The 12,365-nt window shown below is 38.5% G+C and overlaps 1 protein-coding gene across 1 annotated transcript in view; it reads right to left on the bottom strand.

The window, feature by feature from the left end:
- ARHGEF33 (Rho guanine nucleotide exchange factor 33) overlaps nt 1-12,109 on the bottom strand; it is a 43,202-nt gene extending 31,093 nt beyond the window's left edge. The window contains exons 1-4 of the mRNA XM_054728457.1: nt 12,085-12,109; nt 10,507-10,556; nt 4,682-4,825; nt 168-332 (exon numbers count right to left, since the gene is read on the bottom strand). Coding sequence (XP_054584432.1) covers nt 168-332; nt 4,682-4,825; nt 10,507-10,556; nt 12,085-12,109 — 384 coding nt within the window. The remainder of the gene's footprint in view (nt 1-167; nt 333-4,681; nt 4,826-10,506; nt 10,557-12,084) is intronic.
- Between the last annotated feature and the right edge of the window lie 256 nt (nt 12,110-12,365).

The following is a 12,365-nucleotide window of genomic DNA, read 5'->3' as shown; positions in this document are numbered from 1 at the left end:
GATCCAAGAAAGAAAAGCATAAAATAGATATTTTTCCATGATAATTAGTGAATGGGATAGTGGGAATATTCTTCTATTTGGCTACTATGTGAAAAGGTAAGTTTTCTTCTTGTGTAACCAAGACCAAGGATCTTTCTTCAGCAGTGAAATAGAAGAGGGGGGCCTACTTTGAAATAGTTTAATGAATTCTTCATTTCAGTAACTTTTTCTTCCATGGAACATTTGCAGGTCTTAACCTTTTCTTCCACAGCATATTCTCCATGTTGAATTCTTGACAGTTCTTGCATTGCTTCTGTGAAACCAGTTTTGAGTTCAGAGGCCAGGGCCTGCAACTAAATAATACATGAAGAGTGAATTCAGTTTACTATGAAGAATTATAAATAGCACCATTGACCTTTTGAATTTTTCTTTCTGTTTGAGAAACCAGGCTCTTGAAAATTTACAGACATCATTTCCTGTTACACTGAAGTTTGGACAACTTAAGGCAACCTTGGCCCCATGCATCTAGGGCAAGGATAGGGAACATCTGGCCCGCAAGCCATGTAAGGCCTGTGAAATCATTTTGTCTGGCTCTACCAAGGCATTAGGAGTGAGTTAATTAAATGTTTGACCAAATATAGCAGGCTAGTTTTTAAGTTGATAATTTTGTATGCTCCACAAATCCTACATAATAAAAGGGTAATATGTAAATTACCATCACTCCGCTACGCCCACGATGGGCCCAGCGGGAGGCGCAGGGGGTGGGACTCAGGGTGGCCAGGGTGGCCAATTGGGCCAGCAGGACGCTGAGCTCGCGTCACCAGAGGTGGCGCAAGCTCAGCGTCTGCGCCATGGCTGTGCTGCAGCACAGAAGGGGCCTCTGGGGCAGCGAGCCCACGTCCTGCTGCAGACCATCAAAAGCAGGGAGCGAAAGCGGGGGAGCTGGCTGGCCGCTCCGGCACCAGCGGACAGACAGCCAGTTCCCCCACGATCGAAAGTGGGGAGCTGTGTGTCCGCTCCAGCACCAGAGGACCCCCTGCAATCAAAAGCGGGGAGAAGGCTGCTAGCAGTGTCCGTGGAGCGTGCTAGGCTTTGCGGGGCATTGGATATGGCCTGGATGGCAGGTTAGGCCTAGGGGACCCTACACGTGCATGATTTAATCATGCACTGGGACTCTAGTTATGTTATAAATATCCAAATGACCCTTGACAGAAAAAAGGTTCCCCACCCCTGATCTAGGTAAAAGAAGGCCTTTTTTTACAAAGCACATGCTGCTGCTTGATAGTGACAAGAAAGCAAGCAAATAATTAATTTTACAAGTGCACCTATAAGCTACTTATGTATTCTAACACCTTTGATTAAAATGAGATTTAAGCCTAGCCAGTGTGGCTTAGTGGTTGAGCGTCTACCTGTGAACCATGAGGTTGCTGTTCAATTCCTGGTCAGGGCACATGCCCTGGTTGAGGGCTGAATCCCCAGTGTGGGGCATGAAGGAGGCAGCCAATTAATGATTCTCTCTCATCACTGATGTTTCTATCTCTCCCTCTCTGAAATCAATAAAAAAAATATTTTTTTTAAAAATAAGATTTAGCCGAAACTGGTTTGGCTCGGTGGATAGAGCGTCGGTCTGCGGACTGAAAGGTCCCAGGTTCGATTCCAGTCAAGGGCATGTACCTCGGTTGCGGTCACATCCCCAATGGGGAGTGTGCAGGAGGCAGCTGATCAATGTTTCTCTCTCATCGATGTTTCTAGCTCTCTATCCCTCTCCCTTCCTCTCTGTGAAAATGGGGAGTGTGCAGGAGGCAGCTGATCAATGTTTCTCTCTCATCGATGTTTCTAGCTCTCTATCCCTCTCCCTTCCTCTCTGTGAAAAATCAATAAAATATATTAAAAAAAAAAAAAAAAAAAAAAAAAAAAAATAAAAATAAGATTTACTTGAAAACAACATAAGCACGTGAAAAAGTCTTGGTCCTGTAACTCTTCGAATTCCATGAGAAAAAGGATGGGTCATATTATCCCTGGTTGTTGGGAGAAGATGAAGAAATTTAGTTATTTCCTTTAAAAATTAAATTATAAAAAGGATGATAACTAAACGTATCTGAGAATTTCTTTAAAATGGAAGACTTTTAATTCTTGAGTGATGGCATGAAAAAGGAAATAATAGTATTTTCACGGGCAGAATGCTTTAGTTTATAAGGAAGGCACAGAAGTATTTACAATGGTAGGAGCTCAGCATGTTGTTGATAGTGATATAATTCATCTTCTGCAGTCAAGTCTGGTCATGTTGCAGTGCACACATTGGACTTCTGTTGTCAACTTCCACACATAAAAAGGTGATCAATATTGGAGTCAGATAGGGTACAAATCTTAGCACTTTTCCACAAGTACTAAGATCTTAGACAAGTTGGTTAACCTCTTTGTAGCAGTTTCCTCATCCATAAAATAACCATAACAACACCTATTTCACAAGGCTGTTTTGATACTAAAATGAATAAATGTAGGTAAGGTGCCTGTCCTAGTACATGCTAAGTACATTGAAGGTGTTTAAGAAATTTTAATTCTCCCCTTTTAAGTGGCAAATTAAGAAGTTAAGCACAGATAAGATCAGGCGTGTCCAGGGGGGTATGAACCTGGAAAGTGCTATGCTAAGTAAAATAAGCCAGTCAGAGAAAGATAAGTATCACATGTCTAATGAACAAAATAAACTGATGGTCAAAATAGATCCAGAGACATAGAAGCATGGGACAGACTGTCGAATCTCAGAGGGAAGGCAGGCGGATGGTGAGTGGGAAGAGATCAACCAAAGAACTTGTATGCATATATGCATAAACCATGGACACAGACAATAGTGTGGTAAAGGCCTGGGGTGGGAGTTGAGAGTGGGTTAGAAGGGGTCAATGGGGAAAAAGGGGGGACATATATAATACTTTCAACAATAAAGATTTTTTTTTTAAGTTAAGCACAAACAAATGTGGAGAAAATGGAGCACTTCTAAAGTTGAGTTTTATTTATTGGACAAATGAAAAAGCATTTCCAAAGTTCCTGATGAAGAAACACAATTGAGATTTTTTTTCAGTGATAAAATCTGCATATTTGTATTTCAAACAATGTAGCTAAAACTTGATGTAAATTCCTCCTTTTTGGCTTAATATCATTTATTCAGTATGAAATCTTTATATGTTCCACATGTTAAGAGTAAATGTACATTAAATCTTGGTTAAAAAATAAGCATTTCCAACAGACAATAACTTAATAACAATAAGATAACATTACTTTCTTGACATGTATAATCTTATACTCTGCTAAGTAGAGGAACTCTTAGCTTCAGATCTCTCTGTAAAACAGACTTTTTTAAGAAGATTTGTTCTATAATTAAGATATCCACCAAGTATTCTAACTATTTTTAAAATATATTTTTTATTGATTTCAGAGAGGAAGGGAGAGGGGGAGAGAGACAGTAACATCAATAATGAGAGATAATCATTGATTGGCTGCCTCCTGCATGCCCCCTACTGGGGATTGAGCCTGCAACCTGGGCATGTGCCCTTGACTGGAATTGGAGACCCAGGACCCTTCAGTCTGCGGGCCAATGCTCTATCCACTGAGCCAAACCAGCTAGGGCAAGCATTTTAATTTTAAAGGTACCTTAACAAAATTCCTTCAAATGTGTATTTCTAAACATTTTGGAATTTGGTTGTCTAAATGGTTTCAACTTGCACTTCCCACTATAAGTTATAAGTACACCACTTTTTTAAAATACAGCATTTTGTGGTTCACTGTGGTCCACAAAGGTTTCTCTTGAGGGCTGGGAGTAGAAAGAAATGAGAGGAACCAAAGAGATCATTCAGAGGGGGGAAAAACAGACCTGTCAAGTGTTTAGGAAACAACATGAGCAATCTGCTTTTTATTCTAATCATTTAAATTTTATTTAATCTTTGTGATGGATTTTAGCACATGTCCTCATGCAGTCGTCATGATGGATTAAATCTCCAGATCAACTACTTTTGATCTGGTAATTCTCATTGTGTAAATTCATCTGTGAGCAAAATAAGCTAAATCCACAGCTATATAGTATCAAAGCAAAATTTATGCAAGTTTTAAAACTGAAGGGAGGAAACCTAGCATTCATGCAGGTGCTCTGAAATTCAGGTTTCCTGCTTGAAAAACGGAGGGAACCAGTATCTGACAGAAATAGGTTTCATGATCACTGCTCTCACAGGTATTTCCCCAGGAGCCAAAAGGCAACAGAAGGATTTTTTCCTCACCTGTAGAACCCCAGCTCTTGAAAAATTAGAAACTATCAAAATTTTTCTCTTAACAGGTTATATAGGGACTTTGGGAATTTTAAAACCATTTTGAGCTGTGAGCCCTCTTCCTTCACATATATTACTTTGAGCCCATTGGGTACCTGCCATTGAAGCAACACTACTGCTTTAGATAGAGCTTCACAACCAGTGACCAGCCAGGGAGCGATGCCATAGTGAGCGCAGTCACACCCCTGACACAGCCTGTCCCTTTTAGGATGCTTGGGCCCTTGGTATCTTTAGTTGCTACAGGCTGGTTTTCCAGGGCCAACTGGCCATTCATTTGTGAGTAAAAAATACTCTGAAGACATGGACTTACATCTTTTACTCTGCTCTCTCTTCCGCTTTCTTATTTGACAGCCCACAACCCACCCCAAGGTTTAGAAATGGGTGTCTACCTTGTTCTCCAGCGAGTTGAACACGTTGCTCATCTCGTTGATTTTTTCATGAAGCTGCTCTAGAGAGGTTATGATCCCTCCATTCTGCCGCTGAAGGCGGGCTCCCACTGGAGTCAGGTTCAGGGAAGGCTTGTACTTCGAAGCCTAGGGTACCACAGAGGGCATCTTAGGCTTAAAGAAATAGGGGTGAGGAGTCCGAATTCTTTCTATTTCCTGCTCTTAATTTCTGTTTCTCAGTTTTCTTTATTTTCTTGGCTTAATTCTTGCTGTTGTGTGTGTTTTGATTCTTCCTAAGATGAATTTTAGTCAACATCTTCCAATTTCTTTTCCACCAAAGATTCCCTCAAGCTAAATTTTCATAAATGATGCACATTGTTCCAGTGTGTTTTTTACACAGACTTCTTCCTTTCTGTCCCATTATCAAGTTCAGAAAGCTACTATAAGGCAAATTAAAGGGACCGGGCCTGTGCCTTGAGAACCCTGAAAACTCAGGAATGTCAACATTTGACAAACTTCTTCAAGACATGCCAAATTCCTACACCACCTGACTAAATGCTCTATAAGAGCAAAAGCCAACATGTTTTGAAATAGCACATGATGGCAAGGATGCCAAGGTAATTGTTTTGGCTTCCCCTTAACCAGGATTGCTACAAAAGAAACATGGTCTTTCTGCCAGCTTCTATCTCCTTAATTTTAGGCTTCTCTATTGATCCCCAGAAATGCAATGATTTAAAACACAAAGTGGGGCCCAGCCGGCATGGCCTAGTGCAGTGATGGCGAACCTATGACACGCGTGTAAGCACTAAATATTTAGTTTTTGGTTTATTAAATACAATTATATATAACAATTATACATTTATGTTATTTAAACTATAAATATCGCGAAATAATGTTTTTTCCTCAAAGTGACACACTACCTGAGTTATGCTCAGTTTTTTGGCGAAGTTTGATACACCAAGCTCAAAAGGTTGCCCATCACTGGTGTAGAGCATTGACCTATGAACCAGGAGGTCACAGTTTGATTCCTGGTCAGGGCACATGCCTGGGTTACAGGCTTAATCCCCAATGTGGGCTGTGCAGGAAGCAGCCGATAAATGATTCTCACATTTATGTTTCTATCTCTCTCTCCATCTCCCTCTCTGAAATCAATAAAAATATATTTTAAAAAAACAAAACACAAAGTGGGGAGCAAGTAAAAAGTAAATTTCCTACTATGATCTTTTCAGGCTCATCTGAATGTCAATTTTTCATAATAAAAAATCATTATTTTTAAAAAGGTAAATTTCCCAAATCTTCTCTATACTCCCTACAGAAGTTGACCCTTAAAAGTCATTACAGGGCACTATTGAAACTGATACGAAACCTGGTATGCCAAAATTGATCTTACTGATTCCTGGGTGCCTAATAGAGAACTTCTCTAGGGTTAGAAGGCATTCCTCAAAGGTAAAAAGAGACTGAGACTCAAATAGGACTTATAAATCCTACAAAACTTTCAATGGCAGCTTAAATAATAAAACCTATTATTGTAGGACTGGTTCCCATAGTTTTTCAATTGGAGGTTCTTTTGGCACATAATTCATTTTCTTAAATTATTTTCATTACAGAGAAAAAGAAAAAAAAAGAATCACCCCAAATCTCATTACTTCAATATAACCATTCATGCATGTTTAGGCATATTTCCTTCTGTTTTTTTTTTTTCCTTTTGTTTTTTTTTCAATGCATTTGAATGCAGATATTTATATGGTTGAAATCACACTACAGATATATTTTGATTCTGCCCCCTTTTTTTGGTTAACATTCTTATAAACCCTTCCCCATATCCTTCATTTTTTAAATGTCTATTTTTAATGACTACATAATATTCCATCCTATTGCTATGCCAGAGTTTAGCTACCCATTTACCCTTGTTGGATATTTATGTTGTTTGTAATTTTTCAATATTTCAATAATGCTGACATATGCTTTTTATTTGAAGCTTTGTGTGTGTTTTAGATAGTTTCTTTAGGATAAGTTTCTAAATATAAATTTACTATGAGTCAAAGGATGTTAGGTCATATTTGACCCAAAGGGAAATTTAATTTGGAAAGAGATAGTACATTCAATTAATTAATACACATACAAAATATATTTGACCAGAGGGTTTGAAAAGTTATAATAATATGGTTGTATATTCTTGGAAACATTCTGTATCATGTGTAATATCCTAAATTAGTATATTTAGAAAAACATGTCTCAAACAAGATAAGAAACATAATATAAATGGAGGAAGCTGCAGGGTTTACATTCCTAAGGCTGCAAGTGAGCCAAAAACATTTTGAAGTTCAAATCATTCGTGTGATGGTTGCACTAGGACTAAATTGTGCAGTTAACACATCTGTTGCCTTAACTGTGGGACCACCCCCACCACTTCTCATGTTAATGTAATCATAATTTAAAAATCCATATGTAAAATGACGTAATCAAGAGTGAAACAACACAATCTGACTCTGAAAAAGAGATAGGGGTGGATTTGGGGAGAGCTACATACAATGGACAAAGGATGAGAGGAAAGGAAATAGATCTGAGTTCAAATAAAAAGAAATATACTGAGCCAAGGAGCTGTCAGTGTATCCACATTAACTCATCTGACCTGGCAGTAATTCTGCCTGGAATGAACTGTGAGGTGGTAGTGCACATTCTCTGACTTGATGTGGGTCTCTATCTCTAACTCTTATCAAGGTGGTCAAGTCCTTCCAAAAAACAGAGTCAACTGGGGTTATGACCATTTTAACATTTTTACTCCATTTTAACTAATAACTTTCATTGAAGTTTCTGCCAATTTATGCACACTCATCAAAACTAAATATTATGGGGGGAAAACAAAACTAAATATTATGGTCTTAGCTCGTTTGGCTCAGTGGATAGAGTGTTGGCCTGGGTTCAATTCCAGTCAAGGGCACATGCCAGGTTGTGGGCTCAGTCCCCAATAGGGGGTGTGCAGGAGACAGCCAATCAATGATTCCCATCATTGATGCTTCTATCTACCCTTCTCCCTTCCTCTCTGAAATCAATAAAAATATATTTTTAAAAATATTAATTATTTTGTTATTTGCTAATTAGGTAGTAAAACAATAATACTCCTTGTTTTAATCACTGTTTCTTTGAGCTTCAACCTATTCTGTTTATTAGCCATTTATAATTTTACCTTGGTAAATTTTCTGTGTCCTTTGCCTGTATTCTACTGAGGTCTCAGAAGTTTCCTTTTTTATTGATTTCTATGAATATAAAAATATTACAAAGGGTTAATAGTAGGGATTTTTCCAATTTTTTTATTTGCCTTTGAATTTTTAAAAAATATATGTTGGAAAAAATTTTAGTTGTGATGTGGATGAATGAACTCTAACCCTTTTCATTGTGATTTCTTCTAGTACTTTTTCACTTAAATATTTCACATCCAGAGACAAATATTCACTATTGTTAAACTTTTATGGTTTTATTTTTTATATTTAACTCATTAAACACTTTAGAGTTTATTTTGACGGGTATGAAGTGAGGATCTATTCTTTTTTTCCATAGAACCAGACAATTACCATTTGGTACCAAACTGAATGACTGGATTAGACCTCTTGGCTCCAAGCAATATACACATTTTTCAGATATTCATTCATTCAGCTGTTATTTATTGAATATATTTTATATTCCAGGTGCTGTACTTAATGCCGAGAACACAACAGAAATCAAAGTGTACTAAATCCCTGCCCTTGGAGCTTACATTCTAGAAGGAGATAGACAATAAAAAAAACAAAAGTAAACAAGTTAATATTTACTATAATGTAAGAACGGTGGGATCTATCAAGAAAATTAAATAAGAAGATAAAGTGGTTGAATTGCCATATTGTGCTTCAAATTTCACATTTCGCTCTCCCATTTTAGTGTAGATTGTATTCTATTACAGGTAACCTTGCCCTGCTTCCCTCCTTCCTCTTCCTCTTCTTCTTTCTTAACTTCTCCGTCTTCTCTTGGTTAAATGTTGCTTGGGGCTTAGAACGTGTTCTTTTAAAACAAGAATGGGGTTATAATCACAACATCATAGATGTCATATAGACCAACTTCACTTCCACTGCTTCATTTGTTCCACTGTGAACAGATGCACTTGGATTTGTGATATAATAAGAGAATGAGGGCACCCCCTCAGCTATATTTAGCCAACATTCAGGGAGTGACCTACATAGAATTTGTGATAGACTTTAAGTCACACCTGAGTTTAAAGAGATATTCACATTCATTCAAATGCCATACACAGGAGTTGGGCAGGGAAGGTTTTGGACAAGTGAGGCATCAAATCAGCATTGAGTGAAGGCTCATTTCCAGGCCTTTGTTCAAGCTAGTCCCTCTGCCTAAAATATCCTTCCGCATATCCACTTACCAAATTATAAACTTGTCCTTGAATGCCTGGTTTACATCCTTCAGTCAATATTAACTTATCCTTCCCCCATATCTCATAGAATTTTACCAATGCTTCTGTTGTAATCCTTCCAACAGTGTATCTTGTATGTATTTACCAGAACACTTAAAAATCAGTGAGAATGGCTCTAGCTAGTTTGGCTTAATGGATAGAGTGTCAGCCTGCAGACCAAAGAGTCTCAAGGTTTGATTCCAGTCAAGGGTACATCCTCGGTTGTAGGCTTCTCCTCGGCCTGGGCGTGGAGGAGGGGAGGGCGTGTAGGAGGCAACCAATTGATGTGTTTCTCTCACATCGATATTTCTCTCTGTCTTTCCCTCTCTTCCACTCTCTCTAAAAAACCAATGGAAAAATATCCTCAGGTGAGGATTTAAAAAAAAATCTATGAGAATGTCTGCTCCATCTGTTTTATCTCCCATTAGGCCAAGCAGTAGATTTTGCACATAGTAACTATCTTCTATATATATAAAAGCCTAAGTGACTGTCCAACTGGTAGCTATGATGTGCACTGACCACCAGGGAGCAGACGCTCAATACAGGAGCTGCCGAGCTGCGGTGACTTGGCAGCTGCCGTTCTCGGGTGAGGCACCGGAACCAGAGAGAAGGGAGCCCAATTCTGAGGTGCATCACCCGAGAACTGCCCTCTCGAAATCCGGGACCCCTCCAAAACCCCTCAGGAGATGTCAGCCAGTTTCGGCGCAATCCCTGCAGGCCAGGCCGAGGGACCCCCACCAGTGCACAGGTTTCCCTAGCCCACGCTGCTTTTACGTTACAAATTATGTCAGAATAAACTTCTATATTTTTAAGGACAGAAATTTACTTTAAATTTACAGAAGCCAAATAAATACTATTCAGATAACCAAAGTAGCCCCATGTGACCCCGATGGCAATTATATTACAAACTGTTTTCCACTTTTATCTTCCTTGTAAATTATCCCCATGGTTTAAATGACCTTAAATTTTTTTCTATCACCATATTTTAGCATTTGCAATATTAACACCTTTTTGATTCTCAATTCTCCCTGCTAAAATAGGAAGCTAAGAAAAATAGATCTTGCTCCCTCTTCCTCTCTGATAGAAATGTTATTGCACGGTGTACTGGGCATGGTGATGATGGCAGCAGGCAAGCAAAGCAGAGTTGATGTGGGAGTGGTGGTGCTGTATTTTATAAGCTGGGTTAAGTTGTCCTTTAATAATCAGTTTTCTCAAAAGTGCAGTGGGAATGGTGCTCTCTACCCTGCCTCTCTAAATACAATGAACTTGTTAAGTGAACAAATATGATAATATATGTGGAAGCATTTGTGAGCACTAAAAGAAACTATACATACAAGATGGTCATTACTATAACACATAGGACTATTCAAAACAATCTATTTGTCTTTACCTGGTAAATTTGTGTGGAAGGATTATTCATCGGCATATGTTCATTCTCTCCTGTAGGGAGAAAGAGCTTTGTTGAATCAATGCTACTCATTCTGTCCCTGTCCTCTTCAGACACATGCAGGGAATAAGGGGACTTATAGGACCCTAAATCTGTGCCTGCAGGACAATGATTCAATAAGAACAAAGCATAAAATTGTATAGGTTACTTTATATTTACATCCTAATGACCAGATCAGACCAATCTGATAAAATTCCTGCAGTAGAAAACCATGTTGTACTTGAATGGGGATGTTTCTCAACCAAACCGGAATGATTAACAATCATTAATTACCAGAAGTGATTACCCATGAAGGATCTCACTTGTGTTGTTGGTGCTGACTGCAATTTAACTGAGGGGTTAGTTCTATAGTCAGGAAGACTGCTGGTCACCAGGCACCAGTTGTCACTCTGTTGTTCTTGGGAGGCCTGTGTAAAATATCCTGACTTTTCCTGCCTTTGATCCTTACAAAACTTCTGAACTCTGCCTTTCTGTCACTGTCCAGATCAGCTAAGTGAACCTTGCTGTTCTCCTAGGCAAGAGGGTTGATAGAAGGGAATTGCTGAAGGAAAAGGTCTGGGAACGATGGAGGCAGAAAGAAAATAGTCTTGGCAACACTAGAGACTGAAACACAGGTCAAACACAAAGGATGTAAGTAGGTTATAAAAACCATTTACAACCTAGGGAGAAAAGATATTGGCCTAGAATAATATACCTTTCAGAATCACATTGGTTGGCCGTGAAGATGAGGCAATCCATGTAAAACATGCAGCTCCTTTTAACTACATCTCCATTGTGTCACATTGTATGAATCAAGCAGTTTATACATGCAACCTCTGGTTGCAAACATTTGGTTATGTGAATGTGTATATTCTTCTAAGACATGCTGGTACAGGAAATCCTTCTTAGAGGAACAGCCATAGTATGTAAGTTCATAAGTAATACATAGCCTCAGCCCAGAACATATGCACACAGAGGGCTGTCCCTATAAAATCCAGATGGTTTGAGATTACCAAAATGCCCAAAATAAGCCTGAGTAAAGATTCCTTAGCCCATTTTATGTCCCAACAGCCTAGTATCATGGCAAGAACCAGAACTTGGGAACAGACCAGTCTCCCAGATTGAACTTCGACATTTTGTGATTATAGCCTGAATCCTCTATGACTGTTTTCTCATTTGAAAACAGAACCTACTTCTATATTGTTGATTCTGTGTGGTAAGATTAAAAGAGAAAGCCTTATATTTTTAGGCTAGCATAGGAGGTGTTAGATGTCTATTAGTTGAATGTGTATCTTGGCCTTATTGAGCAGGTTATTCTGAGGCAGTCTAAATTTATTGCTAAGAAAAATTAGATAACTGCTCAGACAAAAGTATATAAATAGCATTTTCTGTTTCTCCAGCACCAAGTCTATGCTCTTTGTGGTCATTATGATAAGAAAAAGATAATTGTAAAATGAACATGTTTTGAGAAAACAGAAAGACAATACTACAACTCATATTTCTTAAATCCTGAGCCCTAAAGCAAGACATGAAAAATCTAACCTTGCTTTGTTTTGGTTTTTTCCATGGTGCCTGTTGCTTCTCTCCTCCAACTTATTCTTCAACATTGCATCATCATTGTCCCTGGATCAAGCCATCTCCTCTTCCCTGGACCTGTCAATTGAAATAAAGAGTGAGGGATAGCAGGTAGAACTGGTGAAGTAATTGGACTTACTTCATGTGTTAACTTGAAATGAACACAGCTATTAGAGGCAACTTGAGGTGAGGTTTATGCAATTTCAGAAGAGTGAAAATATTGAATAAATATTTAGCATAAAACTTAA

Source organism: Eptesicus fuscus, chromosome 16, assembly GCF_027574615.1.
Source record: "Eptesicus fuscus isolate TK198812 chromosome 16, DD_ASM_mEF_20220401, whole genome shotgun sequence".
In the NCBI taxonomy this organism is placed as follows: Eukaryota; Metazoa; Chordata; class Mammalia; order Chiroptera; family Vespertilionidae; genus Eptesicus; species Eptesicus fuscus.
Note: the sequence above shows the minus strand (reverse complement) of the source record. Positions and strands in the feature narration are given on the sequence as shown.